At 38.3% G+C, this 20,636-nt stretch overlaps 3 protein-coding genes and 1 long non-coding RNA gene across 6 annotated transcripts in view; 2 read left to right on the plus strand and 2 right to left on the minus strand.

Moving 5' to 3' along the window:
• Nucleotides 1-2,841: 2,841 nt before the first annotated feature.
• Nucleotides 2,842-4,517, minus strand: mrpl43 (mitochondrial ribosomal protein L43). Its single transcript, XM_081392033.1, has 3 exons — nucleotides 4,015-4,517; nucleotides 3,454-3,560; nucleotides 2,842-3,281 (listed from the first exon to the last, which is right to left on the minus strand). The coding sequence occupies exons 1-3, from the start codon at nucleotides 4,143-4,145 to the stop codon at nucleotides 3,073-3,075; spliced, it is 447 nt and encodes a 148-aa protein (XP_081248159.1). The 5' UTR covers nucleotides 4,146-4,517; the 3' UTR covers nucleotides 2,842-3,072.
• twnk (twinkle mtDNA helicase) lies at nucleotides 4,317-11,036 on the plus strand. Of its 3 annotated transcripts, none has more exons than XM_081392030.1 (6): nucleotides 4,317-4,580; nucleotides 5,102-6,489; nucleotides 7,363-7,603; nucleotides 7,780-7,887; nucleotides 8,200-8,341; nucleotides 10,061-11,036. In XM_081392030.1, the coding sequence occupies exons 2-6, from the start codon at nucleotides 5,127-5,129 to the stop codon at nucleotides 10,397-10,399; spliced, it is 2,193 nt and encodes a 730-aa protein (XP_081248156.1). In that variant the 5' UTR covers nucleotides 4,317-4,580; nucleotides 5,102-5,126; the 3' UTR covers nucleotides 10,400-11,036. The 3 variants fall into 3 exon arrangements, with proteins under 3 accessions (XP_081248156.1, XP_081248157.1, XP_081248158.1); XM_081392031.1 differs by having other exon boundaries at nucleotides 4,317-4,575; XM_081392032.1 differs by having other exon boundaries at nucleotides 4,525-4,580; nucleotides 5,336-6,489.
• A 693-nt stretch (nucleotides 11,037-11,729) lies between these two features.
• Nucleotides 11,730-20,636, minus strand: part of LOC308706417 — a 9,209-nt gene continuing 302 nt past the window's right edge. The window contains exons 1-7 of the long non-coding RNA XR_014032031.1: nucleotides 20,426-20,636; nucleotides 13,952-14,128; nucleotides 13,724-13,854; nucleotides 13,196-13,279; nucleotides 13,062-13,106; nucleotides 12,529-12,569; nucleotides 11,730-12,429 (exon numbers count right to left, since the gene is read on the minus strand). The exon at nucleotides 20,426-20,636 is cut by the window's right edge and continues 302 nt beyond it. This is a non-coding gene — a long non-coding RNA (uncharacterized lncRNA). The remainder of the gene's footprint in view (nucleotides 12,430-12,528; nucleotides 12,570-13,061; nucleotides 13,107-13,195; nucleotides 13,280-13,723; nucleotides 13,855-13,951; nucleotides 14,129-20,425) is intronic.
• LOC308706416 (uncharacterized protein) overlaps nucleotides 13,876-20,636 on the plus strand; it is a 16,661-nt gene continuing 9,900 nt past the window's right edge. Inside the window, exon 1 of the mRNA XM_081392034.1 lies at nucleotides 13,876-14,140. Within this exon, the coding sequence (XP_081248160.1) occupies nucleotides 13,894-14,140 (247 nt within the window). The 5' untranslated portion in view covers nucleotides 13,876-13,893. The remainder of the gene's footprint in view (nucleotides 14,141-20,636) is intronic.

Below are 20,636 nucleotides of genomic sequence, written 5' to 3' on the forward strand. Positions count from 1 at the left end.
CGTGTATTGCTTTTTGCCAGTAATACGTGGGAGTGAGAAAAGCTTTTCTCTCGTGCACTCAAGCTTTGTGTCGCTGTCACTGTAGATTAAACGCACACAATGCATGTTGATTTCTCAGCTGCAGCAATCAAGTTAGAGACTGAGGGGGAAACACTTCTGGGTCATTCCGTGTCAACTCAACCAGAGGTCCCCGGCTCAAAATTAAAAAAAAAAAAAAAATCTTAAAGGGGTCATATAATGTCATTTTTGTACAAGCTAATATGATTATTTAGGGTCTAAATTAAAAGTTTGTAATATACTTAAAGGTGAACTAAGTAACTTTTTTTACCTTAACTGAACAGCTTCGGAGTCATTGGAATGGTTATATTACTTATTTCGGGTTGAATGGTGGTCGTTTCGCAGCCCCCTGGTGCCCGTGAGCGGAAAATACGCACCTGCAACTTTGAGCCGGCGGGCCGTCGGCCGCCGCGTCAGGAAGTCTCGCGTGATATCAGGTCTCGCGATGTAAACAATTGCTTTACGGCCAAAATAAATCTGCTAAAATGCTGTCATTATTGCGCTCCCTCACGCTGTCCGAACCCGAATGAAGAAGACGTTTTAAAGAATGTTCCATCTGCTTTGATGTCGTTGATCTATAGCAAAGTCCTTTTAGGCAAGTCGTGCCACTCGGCCGCCATCTTGGCAACGCCTCCGGGCAGCTATTTCGGACTAACAAGACCAGGCTCCTATCTAAATGAATGGGCAGAGAGTCAGAACTGCACTTTCACTGGTCACCGGGACATAAAAACTGCATGTATAGAAACAGCAGTAAAATATGATAAAAATCGCTGAAAAAGTTTGATGACTTTGCCCCAAAATAAGTTTTAAAACGCCTTTTTCCCCACAGGTTATACTTTTACTACGCATGCGCAAGGATTCACGTTCACGACACCAACTTCATTCACGTCTCTATCCGGAATGCCGGTGTTGTGCCAAGCACTTAAACAATTATATGTATTTAAATGTCTGAAGCCTAAAATAAACATTATGTGGTTAAAAACACTGAACAGTTGTGATATAGCCTATGACAAGCGCTGAGTGCGTCCGTCTTTGGCTCAGCGCCAGCCACAGCGCGCAAGCACAGGTTGAATATGGCAGTTATGTCACGTCACTGTACATTCGCTCCTTAGTGGTCAGCTGCTGACTGTTAAAAGCAGATGATTGGCTTTCCAGCGGGAGGGGCGGGACATGTGCATACAACCGCCATCTTTGCCGTTACGGGTTTTCCTTATATAGTTGTATTGAGGATTGAGGAAGTGGCATGTCTCATATAAATTGTCTCTGTCTATAGCCTCTGGTGTCTGAGAATCACCAACGAGTTTTTACAACAGTGTTGTCAAATATCTATTCCGAAGCTGTGGGGGGAGCTCTAGAGAGAAACCTGCGAGCAAAAAGCGAGAATACAGCGAAGAAATCCCAAAGCTACTGAGTGCTGCTTTAAATTAAAAATTCTCATTAGTAGGCTATTGTAAGAAAACACTCATTTTACCTGGTCAAAAACAGCTGTTTTCAGCACGCCGTTTAAGTGCATGTGTCTTTAAATGATAATGAGCTTTGCTCACCCCGGTGACCCCGCCCCTCTGTTCTGTGCGTAGCCTACACCGTTTGTATAACGCGTCGTTCATTATAACCGTGGGATTATGAATTATATTGAGAACGTTGTACATAGAAAACATGCCGAATGTACCTGAGTGTCAGCATTGTAAGGCCTACAAAATCATTCAATTGATTTAAAAAAATAATAATAATTCACATTTCACGCACATTTATTTGTACAGCGCTTCATGGTTCCATGAAGATCCTTTAACATCCAAGGAAACTTTTTATTGCACTAAATAGTAGAAAAAGGTTCTTATAAAAATGTAAGCCTACAATAAGAAAAACATATATTTTAAGAACTTTTCACTTAATTCAATATCGATTAATTTGACTAAATATCAGGTACAGTTTAGGGCCTATATGTTAATTAACATGTTAAGGAAACAAATATCTCTCAACTAATGCTGTAAACATACATACCTGTCAGCTCGTATTATTAAAGATTAAATTAATAACTCATTCCTACAGTATTGATATAATGCAGTTTTATAACAATGTTATACCTTTTTTGTTTAGGGTCCAATTATCACTATTAACTACCAGTAATTACGCATTAGCATGCATATTATTAGGAAATTGGCTGTTTATTAGTACTTATAAAACACATAATAATGCTTTATTCTGCATGACCATATTCTACATCCCTTAATCCAACCCACTACCTAACTTAACAGCTACCTTACCAACTATTAATAAGCAGTAATTAGGAGTTTATTGAGGCTAAAGTCATAGTTAATAGTGAGAATTGGACTCTGATCTAAAGTGTGACCATAGTTTTTTAACGATATGATGAGTAAAATATAATAAATATGTAATATGGTGCATATATTTAGCAAAATTCTCCTCTCTTGAGGTCATTTTCCTAACATGCTAGTCATTGGCTTTACGAAAGCTGTTTTATTGACTCTTCCTGCTTTTGAAATACTCATTAAACAATTACATGAGACATAATACATTTCATTAAGATGTACTGAATCTTTTAACATGCTTTCTTTTGTTCATTCATGTTTATTTGGTGCTATAACTAGTAATAAACAGGAAGACAGATCTGTCCAGTCTGTTTTGCCACGCTAAACACGTCGAATATGCACTATAAACGCGATATTTTAAAAGTAGGCTTTTATTAAGCTCATAAAGGAGTGGAAAAATTACTCACCCTCTGCATTTAAACATTTTAGGTTAAAAAATTCCCAATGGAAACAGTTGGATGGGCATATTATAAAGAATTTAATTGTTATATAAACTTTATCAAGCCAAAAAAGATCAAACAGAAAAGTATGATTTTAACAGTCTAGTAACAGTTTACTGCTTAAAACATCTAAATTATCATAGTACTGTTGAATTTGTGCTGATTTTCGTGCTGTGGCAGAGGAAGTTCACAGCTCACCCAACAGGTCAGCACATAAATCAGGGAATAAATACAAAGCAAATTGCTTATTTTGTCCGTTGGCCCACTGGCTCGATGCTAGGGGGTCGATTTGTAAAGGGGTGCCACTGGCCCTGGATACTGGGACTGTCCGTGTGGAAGGGTTTTCGAATGCGGATGATGTCCAGTCCTGACTGGTTGGACATCTTGGTTATAAGTTCGGCGATCTGCTGAGATGTTTTGTTGGTGACCATCTCCTCCTTCACATTACCGTTCACTGCATAGATCAAATCAAAACAGTGAGCACACTGGTATTTAATATATATCTGACAACTTCAAAATGTATAAACATTTAGTCATTACTGCTAGAAACAACAATATGGTGTACCTGTAAGCCAGCAGAGCAGATTAAATCATTTTGATAAAATATCAGGAAAGGTCATACTTACAATATTCCGCTACTATTTTAGGAATTCTGCAGGATTGAGGGGAGATGTAAACCACAGTTCCTGGGTTATTTTTGGCAAAGTCCACCACACCTTTCTCAATGAAATCTCTGGAGGAATATTTATCATTAGAATTAAATGATTTACAATAAGCGACACAAATAATACACAATGTTAAAGGATCTCACTGAAACGTGCCACTCAAATTAAATTACCCCACAAATATTTGCAACGTGAACTGTATTACATATACTATACTACACCACAGCAAAATAATAATAAAAAATTCTTTATACAAATTTAACAGATTTAAAAATGAAATTTAATATATTAAAATAAATATTCATATTTTACTATCATAAAGCCCTAGACAATTTAGGTTACTTCTTGAAAATTATGACTTTATATAATCTATTATGTTATATTATCTCGGATACACAAACAACACTAAAAAATACAAATAATCAGATATTCACTCTCCATACAGACTACGGAGTGATCATTCTATGGGTAGTTTATGTACAGTGTTATTATACATGATCAACACAGTTGATGTAAACCCACCTGACTCCTAAAGAGCCCTGTCCTTTCTTTGAGAAGACCAGAGAGATTCGCTTTAGCTGACAAACATAGCGGCCCACTCCATTGTGAAGAACGCTCTGTAAAAAACGACTCGGTGTTCCTCGAGCAGTCATGTCCACCTCTTCAGAGATGCAACATTCAGTTCAACTTACTACTTGATTGTTGTCAGAATTGGTTAGAATAATATCAAGCACGTTGAATAATTAGATTTAGAGGACAGCCGTCAGAAGACATGTGTAATGTCAAGTACGTTTCAAATTGTCGTCCGGGTGGAAATAGAAGCTGCGCATCAGAAGTGATTGAAATACAGTTACGTAACAAACAGAAAGTTCCCAATAACTTTATTACAGGGAAAGTAACCATGACAGCTTACTTATTTTCTAACTTTATGTTTATTACGATTTAAAGCTTCACAGACTAATTCGCTTTGTCTTAACACACTACAACAAGAGTTTCATGTTTCACACGGAAGTATTTTGGAGCTCGGACCTCATGTTCAGTGGGACATGCATACACATGATGCAGTTTGGCGCGCTTCCTAAGGTTTAGTAAGTTTATGTCAAATATTTATGGGATATGCGTTTCTTACACATATTTCCCTCCAAAGTTTCTCTTCACTAGCTTCATTACTTTTATAGATACACGTATATAATACATTGTTGAGTAAAGACGTTAGGGGTCATGCATATACTGTATACAGTTATTTTTGCTAACGCTTCATAATAACTTTAATTAATAAATCCGTTGCAAGCATTATAATAGTTCATGTGCATTCATATATGAAAATATATTTTCATGACATTTGCAGCTATTTTAATGCACATCTACTAATGACCTGTTATACATGAATGGATTAATGATTGTTAATGTTATGATTGATATGTTATTGCTGTTGTGGAGTACATATTCATGATCTCATCTAAATGTCTTAATATACTGGAATTCACAGTTTAAATATTGAAGTTATTTTATCACAATATCACAGGAAAGTTTTTTTTTTCTTGTTCTGTTTCAGCCACATTTTTTAAATGCATATTGTAATTGAGCAAATTGTCTATAATCAATGCAGGTCTGATGTTCTGAATTAACAGCAAATGTGGAGGCGCAGGTTTCTCAAGGGGGCTGGCTGTCTCTTGCAGGGGATGAGCTGTAGTCCCTGTAAACCCTCTCATCTTTCTCTCTGGAGATATCTATCTTTTTGCCGGCCCTGCCTCAATCCAGTCCTGCCGCACTCTTTAAGGGCGCCAACCTTGTATTGTTTTGCAAACCGATTAAGACCCGCTGTTGCCTTATATTTCTGCAGAACGTTAAGAAAAGATGCAAAGTCTATAATCGATTTCCCTGTCCAGCCCCTGACAGTGACTGATATCAAACAGTATCTTCGTTCTAAAGATATCCCTTTCCATGATGGCTACAGCTGCTTACATGCTCCTAGTATTTTTCTGGAACTGGCCCCTGAGGGATCTGGAAGAGAAAACCACTCGCTGTTTATCGATAAAACCACCGGACAGTTTCTGTGTAAAGAGACTTTAGTGGAGGGGAGCTGGGAGGACCTCCAGGATTGCATTGAGGTGATGTTGAATGATGGTCAGAAGTCCATCAGCCCTAATGTGCTGCTGGGGTTTCCTGAGAGCTTGGAGGAGCAAGAAGAAACAGAGATGGAGATGAAGGAGGTGCAACGAATTTGGAGCAGCTCTGTGCCATTTTCCGACCTCCTGGAAGAGGAAGTGCAGCTTGTTAAAGCCATGTTCCAGATCGGTAAACTCACCAATGCCACACTGAAGAAATTTGGGGTCAGGCTCTTCAAACCCACTAAGAGTCTGGTGTTCCCCTGGTTTAGTGGACGTGACTCGGGCCTCCGGGGTGTTAAATTGCTTTCTGCTGCCGTGAAAGATGATGGACGGGTGGTCTACACTGAAGCCACAGTACCAAAAGTCTCCAGCTACCACAATCTCTTCGGCCTGCCTTTGATGGGATGGAAAGACGGTGAGGTTGTGCTCACGGGACGTGAGGTGGACAGCATGGCAGTGAGTCAGGCTACCGGTCTTCCGTCTTTGGCCTTGCCGCGGGGTGTAAGCTGTCTGCCCCCGATCCTCCTGCCTTATCTGGAGCAATTCAAGAAAGTCACACTGTGGCTTGGGGGAGATATGCGCTCCTGGGAAGCCTCAAAAATATTCTCCAGGAAACTTGGACTGAAACGCTGCTCTCTGATCCGGCCAGGGGAGTTTCAGCCGTGCCCCAGTGAGGCTTTGGCCCAGGGCAAGAACTTGGTGCGAATTGTCAAGGCTTCCATCCCTGCTGCCCACAAGTCCATTGTGTCCTTCAAACAGCTACGGGAGGATGTGTACGGGGAACTGGCTAATGTGGAGCAGGTGGCTGGGATACAGTGGTCTCGATTCCTTGAGCTTAATCGAATCCTTAAAGGTCATCGCAAGGGGGAGCTGACGGTGTTTACAGGTACAGTCAACACAGGATTGTTATGTTTTGCTTAATTGCACTCTAACCATTTTTCTTCAAAGGTTTTAATTATTTATTAAATAATATAAATGTAAAATACTAATATTATATATATATATATATATATATATATATATATATATATATATATATATATATATATATATATATATATATATATATATATATTAAAGGAACCGTATGTAAGAAATGTATTTCAATTAATCATAAAATGGCCCTGATATGTCACTAGACATTAAGAAATCATGTTCATTTCAAATACTTATATCACTGACAACAGTAGTCCGGCCAGGATATTATCATTTAAAAGTGAAGTTGCAGCCCTCAACTGATGTTGATGTTGTCATGTTGTGTTTTGGCCTGATGCCCCACCCTCCACCTATCTACTAATCACGAAGTCAGTAGTGTTTCGGCATCCGGGTTGCCAGCTCTGCTCTAGTTACCACAACTGCAGCTACAAACGTGTCGGATAAAAAATGTCTTAACGTTACAAAACCTAAAAGACCTCGTTATGAATCCGAAATACGCAAAACATCTCTCATGAAGCATAAACATAATTAACAGAAATAAACTTACTGTGTAGGACTCGTCACTTGCCATTGGAAGCTCCTTGTAGCAGCCTACGTTCCTGCTGGATCCTGCAGCCTAGCTGGCAACCTCGAGTCAGGGGGGTGGGGGAGGGGATACACCGCTCTACAGTAATTTGAAAGTGATTGCAGTACCAGTTTTGGCCACAATCTTACATACGGTTCCTTTAATATTTATTTAATATAAATATAAATATAAAAAGTATAAATATGTGCATAAATATTATATAAACAATAAATATGTTGTGTATATTTGTATATGCAGGTCCCACGGGCAGTGGAAAGACCACCTTCATCAGCGAGTGCGCCCTAGATCTGTGCATGCAGGGTGTCAACACATTATGGGGCAGCTTTGAAATCAACAATGTGCGCCTGGCCAAAATTATGCTGACCCAGTTTGCCAAGCAAAGGCTGGAGGAAAACCTGGACCAATATGACATGTGGGCCGATAAGTTTGAGGATCTGCCTCTCTACTTTATGACTTTCCATGGACAGCAGAACATCAAGTAAATCATTGTCATTCTTTTATTAAAATTGAATACATAGTTTGATAGGTATTGTATTGCAAGTCATATGGATTTGTAATGTAGGCTCTTACATAATTTTTATATTTTCCTTTTGCAGAGGACCAGCTTCTTCTCATGATATTTAAATATGAAATGCCATTTTTGTCCCTGTACAGGTCTGTCTTGGATACCATGCAGCATGCTGTTTACCTGTATGACATCAGTCATGTGATCATTGACAACCTGCAGTTTATGATGGGCCAAGAGAACCTGTCTCTGGACAAGTGAGGCAACAATTTTAATATGCTATTTATTCAGAGTTCCCATGGTCCTGAAAAAAATGGAAATATAGAGGAATTTCAAAAGTTTGGAAAAATCATGGAAATTAATGGAAAATTAAATAGTCATGGAAATTCTATAGTGCTCATTGCTTAGATATCAAGTGTTTCTTCAGCTTGAATTTTTTCTTTCTGACTCAGACTTCTATAAAATATATATTTTTTAAATCCTTACCAATTAATCAAATAATTACAATTGTCCCAAACTTTATTCACTATTTCTAATGATAATGTATTCTTACAAATGTTTTTTCTCAGATTTGCAGTACAAGACCACATAATTGGAGCATTCAGGAAGTTTGCCACAAACAGCTGCTGTCACGTGACTTTAATTATCCACCCACGGAAAGAAGAGGATGATAAAGAACTGCAGACAGCATCCATCTTTGGCACAGCCAAGGTTGGTGGATAAAGGCCATCTCTGCATGTTTATTCCTCTGCAATTTCAGTTGAGCTGTAAACTTGGTATCCAGATTTTAAATAGATAGTTCTTTATTGTCATTGTACAATTTACATACACCAAAATTTGACATGCTTAGTTTCCATGTGTTGGAAACTTTATTCCTTCATCGAAGCAAGACCAGGAGACTTGGGTTGTATCTTTTAAGCAGAAGAGATTTATTCTTTCTGACTAAGGGAACGTTCTCTTACAATTTATATACATTTAGGGGCAGGAACCAAAACTTTGTGACGAGACAGGTTTAGGAACCTGTTCTAGACTGAGAGTTTTTCCAATCCTAATCCACTCAGCATATCTATTCAAATGCTGAGACTCGAGTACAGGACTGGCAAGACTCTCTTGCTAAAACACAAGCTCCAAGAGCCATTAAGAGTTTCAGTAAAACAGGACTGGCCGGAGTCTCTTGCTAGAAACTCTGATAATCATCATTTATACATAACCTTAACATGCTAAATTCAATGTAAACCTAAATTAAACATTTAATAAATTTGTAATACAACATCATGTATAATACATTTTTATGTAGTTAGCTCACTTAAAGGGATAGTTCACCCAAAAATGAAAATTAGCCCATGATTTACTTACCCTCAAGTTATCCTAGGTGTATATGACATTCTTCTTTCAGACGAATACATTATACATTATAATGGCAGTGAATGGCTGTGAATGGCTGTATATTCCTATATAGTCCATTAAAGTGCATCCATCCATGATAAAAATGCTTCACGCCGCTCTGGGGGTTAATAAAGGCCTTCTGTAGAGAAGCGATGTGTTCGTGTAATGAAAAATGTCCATATTTAAAACTTTATCGACTAAAATAACTAGCTTCCGGCAGACGGCCATACGCATCGATTTACGGCGAAAGAGTAACCCTTGACGCACAACGTAATGACGAACGCGGGAGTGCAAAGGATAGAGTAAAACAAAACACCAGCCACGAATTAGAAGTCTAAAATGAGAATTTTTAAAGAGAAATATCGGTGGAGCTTGAGTTTGTTGCCCAGCTCTGTTTGTTTGAACCGCGAGAGGCATCAAAGCTTACGCTACTCCTACATCCTACGTCATACATGCGCCACTGGTTACTCTTTTGGCATAAGCCGACTTGCGTAAGGCCGTCTGCCGGAAGCTAGTTATTTTAGTCGATAAAGTTTTAAATATGGATATTTTTCTTACACGAACACATCGCTTCACTTCAGAAGGGCTTTATTAACCCCCAGAGCCGTGTGAAGCACTTTTATCATGGATGGACGCACTATACAGGAATATACAGCCATTCACTTCCATTATAAAGCTTGGAAGAGCCAGGACATTTTTTAATATAACTCTGAATGTCATATACACCTAGGATGACTTGAGGGTGAGTAAATCATGAGCTTATTTTCGTTTTTGGGTGAACTATCCCTTTAAGGACTTGTTTAGTAATATTTTACCAAAAAAAAGTTTTTTGTATTTTTATCATATGTAAATGTAAAACATCTTATATAATCTTAACTACTGTACTTTTCTTTTTGTTTGGTTTTTATTTTTATTGTATTTATGCAACCCTTATATTTTTTGCCATGAAGATAACCTCAGATGCTGATATGGCATTAAAACCTATACTACTACTACAGTATAATAAAATCTACCAGGTCTAATGTATAGTTTTCCTCATATCAGGCCAGTCAGGAGGCAGATAACGTGCTCATTCTCCAGGAGAAGAAGTTGGTGACGTGTCCTGGCCGAAGGTCCCTTCAGGTGGCCAAGAACCGCTTTGATGGGGACGTGGGGATCTTTCCCTTAGAATTTAATAAAGCCTCGCTTACCTTCACTGCTCCTGTGAAAGGAAAGCAGAAACTTCGTAAGGTGGACAAGAATAACAGCACAGAGGAAACAGAGGAGATTGAACTCAAAGAAACAAGTGAGAAACCTGTCAAGTCTGCAAAAGCCAAGACCAAGACAGTTAAGGGCTCAGCAGCAGGAAAGGGTCCCACAGACGGAGAACGAAAAACTCAGTAGCTCAGAGAAATCATTGTTTGCATGAATTCAAATAAAATGTGTAATACATGAAAATGTAATGTTACGATGTTAACACACTTTATTGTTTGTTTATAGAGGTGGTTCTGGATGGATAGTTTGTATTTTTAGACCCCCTTAAATTTTATGCAATGTTTTATACATACAATGTTTTATATGCACCAAAATGAAACAAATTATTTTTGTTTAAAAATTGTTATTTGGTGGTTTAAAGAAGAAAAAAAGCACTTAAAATATGAGACAAGACCCATAAAGCTGCATTTGTAGGGATTCAGTCATACATTTCATTATTGTAAATCCATTTTATGTAATGTGAAACATGTAATGTGCAATGTGTTTCATTGTCACACATAAGCTATTTAAAGAAGGCTGTGAAAACTGTAAATAAAGTGTTTTGTAGACAGTTCTGAAAGATGAATCTTTATAAATCGGTGGTGGTTTAAAATGAGGATAAGTCCTCATCATTTTTTTTTAAATATATATAAAATATGAATGTATGTCCCTGTTACAAATAATTTTTCTGCTTAACTAAACATTAGATAAAGACAAGTAAAATTGTATTTTGTATTTTAACACTATGCAATGTTCTATCAATTAAAACAAAGATTACATTTCATTGAGGTAGTGTTTTTATGCATTTTTACATTTATTCCAAAATAATGACTTAATTAAACAATTCAATTTAAACAATATATATTATTTGTGAACTAGAGTTCAGCTTTTCTTTTAAATGGTCAACTTATTTTTTTTTTTGCAGTCTTCAAGCTTGTACACATGAAGATGCACCTAGTACCGGATACAGAATTGATTAGTTCATGTTTTGAGTCTATCGACTTCGGATTCGAGTCATTCGTTCATCACGTGATAGAAGAACGAAAGACTCAGAAGAATCAGACCAGAAGACTCGAGAGGTGAACTAATCATTTCTCTTTCCGGTACCGAGAGCATAACCTTTATGGGACTGACAGAAAGAACGAAAGACTCGGACCCGAACCCGAAGACTCATAGTTTTAACTATGCCTGATCTAAGGTTAACTTATAAGAAATTACAGAGTATATTGTGTAATATATGTATAGGCCTAGTATTTTAAAAGTTCTGTTGCACTTCACTGTGTAAATTACAAAATTACTGGCAACTTATATATTTATTATTTTAATCATTCCTCTGTAATAGTTCTTGTTTATTGTGCATTATATAGGCTATTATAAAACATTTATGCCAATAAAGTAGTTTGAAGTTAAACCAACTACATACAGTACACTGTTAATCTCTGTATCCCATATTATGAAAAAAAACTCAAAAAACCAAACTCATACCAGTGATAACTTTTATTTCAAAAAAAAAATTTGTAAAACAGATATGTACACATACAGAAAAAAATCATGTAACAACAACCGTGCACATACACACACACACACACACACACACTAGTAAGCGCACGCACACACTCATATGCAAACGCAAGCGCGCACACACTCGTACGTACGTACGTACACTCACACATGTACATTTTGAAGAAAGGCATTAACATAGTACAGAGTCATACAAGGAATTTCTTTTTTATATATATTTTAAACATTATAGGAAAATGTTAGACAAGATATGCTTGAGTGTTATTGGCTTTGTCTGTTAAGTACCTAAGAGACTTACTTTGTTTATGAACAACATAAACTAGTTAAAAAAAAGTTTGTCAACACAAACTTTAATTTGGCTTGAAGGCAATAGTCTATCAGACAGACAGACGGATAGACATGACAGATAGGTAGAGATAGGCAGACAGAGATAAATGGATAGATTGCACGGACAGACAGACTTTCTCAAGTACCTTTTACAGTACTCACAACTTGGATTTAAAGAACTTACTGTCCAGCCATACAAAGTGGGCCCCTTCTCTGGGCTTTGCTGACAGCATCCCTGAAAACCTTGCATAATAGTTAAAGTCTCCAGTAAGCCACATCGCCGTCGTCAGTGACGACTCCCATCAAGATCCGCCAGAGGATGCAGGTGGCATCTGTCCAAAGTAGCCAACAGTCAGTCCAAAATGTAACTTTACATACAACTTAATAAAAAGGGTAACTGATGGACTGACAGGAGTTTATACTGCGCTCACCTTGGTCAAAGAATCAACAGGCAGGGGGGTTTCCATTACCTCTAAATTGGAGATTAAGAACAATCATTTTCAAATTCCTGTTATTTACTGTTCAAGATTTAAAGTGGGAACCAATACCTGCTCTCTCTACTCTCCTCTTTTTCCGGAGTTGCTTTCTTTCAGCGTCTGACCTTCAAATGTTTAAAATATGAAGTCTTATGAAGACCGTTTGTTCTTAATGACATCCCCAGGACCATAATTGAAATCCACTTGTTTTGATTGATACATGTAATGAATTTATAAGCAATCTATAGTTAAAACACTTTTTTTAAACTGCTAAATTTAAGCATTTGGCAATTGAAGCTTCAATGAACAGTACGTATAGTGTGACAGCACATCAAAAATTAGAGTGCAAGTTCAAAATGTGGATTAAAAAAAAGAGCAGACACCACCACCACCTCCTGATGCAAGGCATGTCAGGCTAAGTTAAAAATAAATATTCAGTTAGTTTACTTTTAATAATATGGGGGGTTTCCATTGCATATTTCACGTACCTCTGTAAAATCAAAGGCCCCTGCTGTCACAAAGCTCAGTGAATACTGAAATGATAAACATTACAAATACATTTGCTCAGACACATATAATGGATAAACACCTAGTAAGCAACATATCAGCTTTATAAACTTACCATCAGGACAAAGACACCACAGCTGTTGCTTTGATGTTGTCGTGGAGGGCCCTGTTAATGTTGCCATGCACAGAGTCAATCCACCTTGAAAAAATAAAACAATTTCCAGTGCTTTTACAGTTATTTATTCTAATGAATTTTGGTACATTAATATCGTTGACACAGTATTCATGCCAAGGCCCAGGAGACATGATTTGTGCAATGTTTCTGTGATGACAAAAGACAAAACAGTTACTGCACTGCATCAAACAAAACAATACAAGAGACACACCACACACACACACAAACAAAAACACACATTATATATATATATATATATATATATATATATATATATATATATATATATATATATATATATATATAAACTTAGGCCTACGATGCTTTTGGGAAACGCTGCCCTAGTTATTTGTGATATGGTGAGTAATTTTAACATTTAACATTTTAACATCACACTAAACGCCACTTCAGAATTAAGAATTGTAAATAAAATTAGAACAAAAAAACGAGTAGCTTGCCTGTACTCACCATGCAGCGTCATCACTTTGCCTCAACCAATGAGAAGCATTGTGGTGCCCAGGTGCACCCCGCCCAAATTTGCAGGCTGCAGGCAGGTGCTTCTCACAACTTTTAGTTCACAAGTGATTGAACGCGGAAGTCTGCGAATATAAAACCAACTTTAAGTCAAACAAGAAGACATGAGCTCCAAAACACTAACGCTTCCAGCTCGTTTAGTCCGTCATTGCTTACACAAACCTCGTCGAGTTGTTTGCGTGGATCCGGTGCGGCTGTACTACGGGTCTCCGCAGGCGGCTACGGGATCAGCTGTTCGCACGGTGGACCTCCGCAGCGACACCGCCACCAAACCCGGATTAGCCATGCGCCGAGCCATGGCCCAGGCTGAGGTCGGAGACGATGTGTTCGGAGAAGACCCTACGGTCAATGGTTGGTTAGATATAGACACGCAGTCACTGTTGTGTGTGCTTCTGTTGTGACAATCTAAGAGGTTTCAGACGTGTTTAATTGGGATTCATCAGTTAAAAGCATAACAAGTAATAAAAACTCAGTGAGTGTTTTAGCGCAATTTTCTGACGTCATGGGATCACAACCACTGATCTATATAGAATGATCAGTGATCACAACACTAAGATAGTAAATCTTTTCCTGGATTTTTTTTTGTGCGTTCCCGAGATTAGACCTTCCTTAACATAATGCCGAAAACCCTAAGTCTCTAGGTGGTCTGGTTGAGTAGTAGATAGAAGTGCAAGATTGGTGCGCACAGACAGAACAGAAATCATGAGTTAACAATCGCAATTTTGTCCGGTGGAAAATTGCGCTAAAAACAGATGTTATAGACGTCGCATAGCTCTCACATGGTGTGTTTACTCTTACCCGCTGTTTCTGTAATGGCCATGAGAGGGCGCTCACATCAGTTAAACACTTTTACATTTTTTTTAAATTTTTTTTTTATGTTCGATTAACAATAACATAAGAACATTGCCAAGGGAATACATAAAGATAAACACAAAATAAAATAAAATATAATACATAATTTGTACATAATTAACAAATACATCTTACAACAAATTGAGAATAGTTTCAAACAAAAATCTAAAAGTTATATAAAAAAATATAATCAAAACGTTAGTTGCTAAACAACTTGACAAGGACACAGACATTATTCATGAATAATGAATAAATATGATTTGGCATCTTTTGTTAAATAAGAACTACCTTTCTTCCGATTAGCTCTCTTGAGCTAATATCAGATTATATAGCATTACATTACAAGGTGTTAAAGGGTAACTAAACCCTAAACCCTTTTTTTAGTTAATGATCTGTAAGAATGGGGCTTTATTAGTGCTGTTTATTGATTCGAGTAACTTTTTTGACATTTGGGTATAAAATGTTTTAATTCTACAATATATGGTGTAAAAACGTCTGAGTGCTGCCCTCTTCAGGTTGAACGGTGGCTACTGCAGTTGAATTTTCCTATTGGATGTTTGCGGTACTGCGTGACGTGGAACCTGGTGAACAGGTTCCAGTTCACCACGCTCTCCCTTGGTACGAGCTCAACATGCCCTTCCTTGGTACGAGCTCAACACGCCCTTCCTTGGTACGAGCTACCACGCAAAAGGTGTGTTCGACATCGGCTGATTCTGGATGTAACCAGAGAATGTCTAATAAGGCGAGAAGTTTCACTCTCAGTAAACTTCCGGCTTCTGAACTGGTTGCAGTTCCACTCTGGTTCCATATGAGGGCGCTCACAGGACAAGTGCAGAATGAATGGAGGTCTATGGCGCTATATCCATCAAAATCAAGTTTCCCAGGATATAATTTTTTTGTCTAGTAATTTGAATGTTGTATTCGAAAGGAGATGCAAAGAAATTACACATTGCTGGGTGTTAGATTTTTTTAGAGTCACTTATTTGCTTTAAAAAGTCTTTTAAAGTGTCAATGACTTCATACACCTCGTACGGCCAGAGATACTGCTTTACGGCAATCCTTCAGTCGCTTTGGTGCTTTCGCGCTCTGCACTTTCTTTTCTCTCGAGGCATCGACAACACAGCTGACACAGGTAAACACACGTGCTAGACGAGTTTTTAGTTTGTTTTTTTCTGGTCCTGCTTCGGATGCCACGATGCCATCAAGCGGTATCTCTGGTCGTAATCAGTCCTTCACTGACCAATCAGCATTCATTAGCAGAATGCTAGCATGTTATGGGCAACAACAACTAAACTTGTAAGGAATCGAAAGGACATAAGTACTCGTTCATTCAACTTTCGACCTATAACCCATGTTGAACTTGCAAACCTACAATCAAATCTGAGATTTCTCAACGGCAATCAGGTGAAAGAGACAAATTTAGCCGTGTAGCTTCATATTGCGCTTTTCCACTGCATGGTACGGTACGGCTCGGTTCGGTACGGCACACTTTGGCGCATTTCCACTGCATGGGGTATGGTACGGCTCGGTTCGGTACGGCTCACTTTTGGCGCATTTCCACTGCATGGTACGGTACAGTACGGCTCGCTTTAAATGGTACCACCTCTGTTGAGGTTCCAAGCGTACCGTACCGATACTAAAATGTGACGTGAAAACACTGCAGATCACTGATTGGTCAGACAGAATCATCTCTACCAGCGTCATTGTATTTACAACACGAGACACTAAACCCGCTAGATTTAAATAGCCAGTAGACAACAGCCAACGCTGTAGCACCTGTTTTAAAAGTATTTGCTTAAAAAAAAAAGAGTATAAACTTGGCTGAATCGTGGTCAGTGGACGAGGTGCATGCGTTCCTCTCGTCAGTTGCCGAGGAGTGGATGGGGAAACACGGAATGAAAAATTCGCATTTAATATGATGTCATGGTAGTAGAGACTGCAACTATATAACGATCAGTCCCACCCACTTTGAAGTGGTACTAACTGCAGTGGAAAAGCAAACGAGCTAAAGCGAGCCGAACCGAGCCGAACCGTGCCGTACCGAGTCGAGTCGTAACACGCAGTGGAAAAGCGAAGCGAGCCGAACCGTTCCGCGCCGAGTCGAACCGTACCATGCAGTGGAAAAGCGCCAATAGACTCCCATTCATTTTGCACTCATGGGCGATCGCCCCCAGTGGAACTCTGGTGGAACTACAACCAGAATTCGGTACAATGGGACTTAATAGGGAGTGGGCAGGCTCTCCGTAGACGGGCTCTGATGTAACCGATCGCGTGCAAGCGGGAGGAGCTGCAAACGGAGACGTGAAGTCGGACACTTTCTGGTTCCCGTAGTGACCTCTCACGTAGTGTTTGCATACTTTACCACTGCTGAAGTGAAAAATGCAATATTTGCCAAATAATACGCAGATGTTTCAGAGACATTTTCATTCAATACTTTATGTACTGCTTCATACAGCGGCTGTTTGAACAAGAATAAAGTTCAACATAAGCCACTATCAATGAAGTGGAGTCTATGTTTTTTAATCAGTTTTAATTTGATAAACATGACACAATATACCATCGCAACTACATGAAAGAGTGTTACTGTTATAAAACAACTGATTTGTGAGCGTTAGAGGAACTAAAGGTGTTCGAATAAACACGAAACACACGTGATCGTTGTCATGCGGTGAAAGGCCTTTACAAAAAAATAGAAAATTTGGCTCATTAACAATTATGTCTGCCAACATTAAAAGCCGAGCCTTTTGAGCTGTATTATATATTTGATATACTATAGCCTTTCTGAAAATGTGTTTTTTGTGTGTCTTATTATTGTAACAGGTACAGTGTACCTTAAGTTATTTTACAATGTCATTTATATTGTAGTCAATTTGCCATGGACTTGTAAATGTATTTTCTTGTTCGTATTTTAATGCTTTTTTACATCTTGGCCAGGGGACTACAGATGAAAAATAGCCTTTTGGCTAATTCTGGCTTTTTTAACCATGTTTGTTCATGTGTTTTATGAAATTGCACTGTCCCCTTTTAAATAAACCAATAAATCCAAATCCAGCCAATCGTGGAACAGCTGTGTCGTCATCAGCCCTCGTGCAGCCGCTCTGTCTTATTTTTCTTTGCAAACAAAAACAAAGCCTTGCGTTTCACACTATTTTTAAGACCCCTGGCATTAATAGACATTAAAGACATAAAACAATATCAGGTATAACCTGAAAGCTGGAAAAATACACAATATTCTCTCTAAACACTTAGTTAGAAAGTTGTTATAAACTCTGCAATAGAAGAAGAAAAAAAACCATACATATTATGATAAACCTACCCCAAAAATAAAGTCATGCCTTTGATGAAAACATTTAAAGACATTCTTCTCCAAGTAGGCTATATAGCCTAAGAGTCGTTAACCTTACAATGAACTGACTTTTAAATTATAGAAGAGCCACCGGTAACTTTAATTGGTTACCTAGCAGAAATAGTTTGATACTAAACAGGAAATAGGCTAACATTCTGTCTTTTTATCTTGTGCTTTTTATCTGTACCCTTCATTTTTTTCGTTCTACCCACCTTTTCTGAAGTCCTAACCAGAAGATGATATTCAGCACTGAAAGCATTGTGTCTATTGAAAACAAAAAGGCCTATATATCCATCTACAGATGACCCATATTCATGTCATCCAATCAGTAGAAAGTTGCTACCATTTATACAACTCATAGTAGGTTCTAGCAGCTTTACAACAGGGGTATTGTGTAAATTATTCACACTAGCAAATTTAGCAAAAGTAGAAAATAAATACGTAGATATAGATAACATTGGGTGACTTTGTAAATAGGTAAACCCTTTGAAAATACTTTTTTATTTTGTTTGTGAATTAGATCATTTTATTTTATAGATTATTATTTTTATTTTATTTTTTTAAATCATATTTTTGTTGTTGTTTAACATTTACTGTAGAACTTGCACCCAGTGTTGGGAAAGTTCACTTTCTACATGAACTAGTTCAAAGTTCAAATTTTAAAATGAACTAGTTCAGTTCATACTCAAAATTTTGAACTAAGTTCACAGTTCCAAAAATGAACTAGTTCATAGTCCTTTTTTCCATGTTGCTGCGAGATATTGTTTTTCAAAATGATTGCCACAGCCCATAGCCTATAGAACCACAGACAATTATTTTATCAGTTTTAACACTGAAGATATGCGTCAGATTTTTCCCATCCTCACCGACCTTGTCACAAAACTCGTTTAAATGATCATACGACGCCTCCTTGCTGCTTTTTGTTTTCATTTGCAACGTAAGTGATGAGTCGTTCATGAACGATCCATTAATTGCGTCTCACGTGGCAAATGAACGAAAGACTCGGAAGGTAATTATTTATGTTCCCTGTAAACGATTTTTGACTGCATTATAATGATTTCTTAATTCAGAATGTGATCAAGATTGCGTAGGTGGATGTGTTCTGGGAATTTGCCAGTTAATAGAATAACATTTAAAGCCCCTTAAATGAACGAAAAGACTCGAAAAAAGATTTGTTCATTTTGATGAACGAGATCGAACAAGAGAGTCAGTAGACACTGGTGGCTGGTGTTGCCAGATTGGGTGTTTTTTTCCGCTACACAATATCCAGGCGGGGGGAGTTAGATCCAGATCCAAATCCTCCCACCATACATAAAAACCTACCCATCTCCACCCCCTGATCCCTAAACCCACCCCTAAACCTACCAATCTCCACCCCTTATAACTGGATCCAACTCCGCCCCCTGGATCTCGTGTACTGCAGTGAGGTGCTACCGGGTTTTCGCCTGGAAGGCTCTATAGAAATCTGGCACTCTATTGAACGAAGTTAAACTGAGAGAGCGTGGCGTTCACAGACACCAGAATGAACGAGTTCACAGTAACGTTCATCAGGCAGTAATACAGTACGTTCAGTTCACGTTCGCCCAAAATATTGACAAGTTCATGAACTATCGTTTAATGAACGCGTTCAGGCACAGCACTATTGCACCTGTCACGGAGCACACCATTTTTTCTCTAGGGTTTCGACTTTGTCTGTTGCTTCTTTTATTTGTTTCCACATCCATAGAGTCAGTGACACTTTTTATGGAGCAAGTAGCCTATTATCTTTAACTGTCGCCTCCAACGACTGCAACCTCCTCAATGACTATTCTTGCATTTTTTTCAACCCTCTCCATTATAGGCTTGTTTGAGATGCATGCCGGTTAGAAATGTGTCCGACTGCGGTCCGCCTGGCTCTGATGTATGTCAAAACACTCTCGCGAGCGCAAGGCGCATCTGTCGGATTCTGCAGCCGAGCGCAGTTGCTCTCCACCGACTGCGCTGACCAAAAGCATGATGGGAAACGACTTGCTGACGACACAGCTTTATGTTCATTGGTTTAAACAAATCTTTTAAAATGTTTGGTTTTAAAACTCTGATATCATGTTTTTATGTGTATAAATTATGAGTGAATATTCCTTTCTAAAAGTGTGATATGGGTTATGTGATGTCATTTTATATAGGCTATATAATAACCTTATAGACTATAAACATGTATTAAAGTAAAAATAATTGATAAACACATATTTTGAATGGAATTAAATAACAAGTACTTTGGGTGTCTTGTTCAATATATTTATTTTCATATAAGAGCAACAGAACTTAAATTAGGCTACATCCAGTTTATTAGCAACACTGTAGCACGAGCGTAAATCCCGCGATATCAGCCTTTGATCTCAAGGCAAGGCGCATCTTAAACAAGCCTATTATTAGCAGAACAGAATTGGGCACAGACTGACCTTCATTGTCATCAATTGTTTTACTTCTCTTGGCGGCTCGCAGCTTCGGCGCGTTTGGCAATGGTAGCGCCGAGTCCGAGCTCGCCCTGGCCCCTCTGGCAAAGTTACCTCCATCTCGCCTTCTTCGACCTGCGGGTCCTTCTTGGCGTATGAGTGCATAATGCTGCTAATATCTTCCTCTTTGTCCATTTTTCAAGAATATGAGGGTCAA

Source organism: Scardinius erythrophthalmus, assembly GCF_964197995.2.
Source record: "Scardinius erythrophthalmus genome assembly, chromosome: 18".
Classification (NCBI taxonomy): Eukaryota; Metazoa; Chordata; class Actinopteri; order Cypriniformes; family Leuciscidae; genus Scardinius; species Scardinius erythrophthalmus.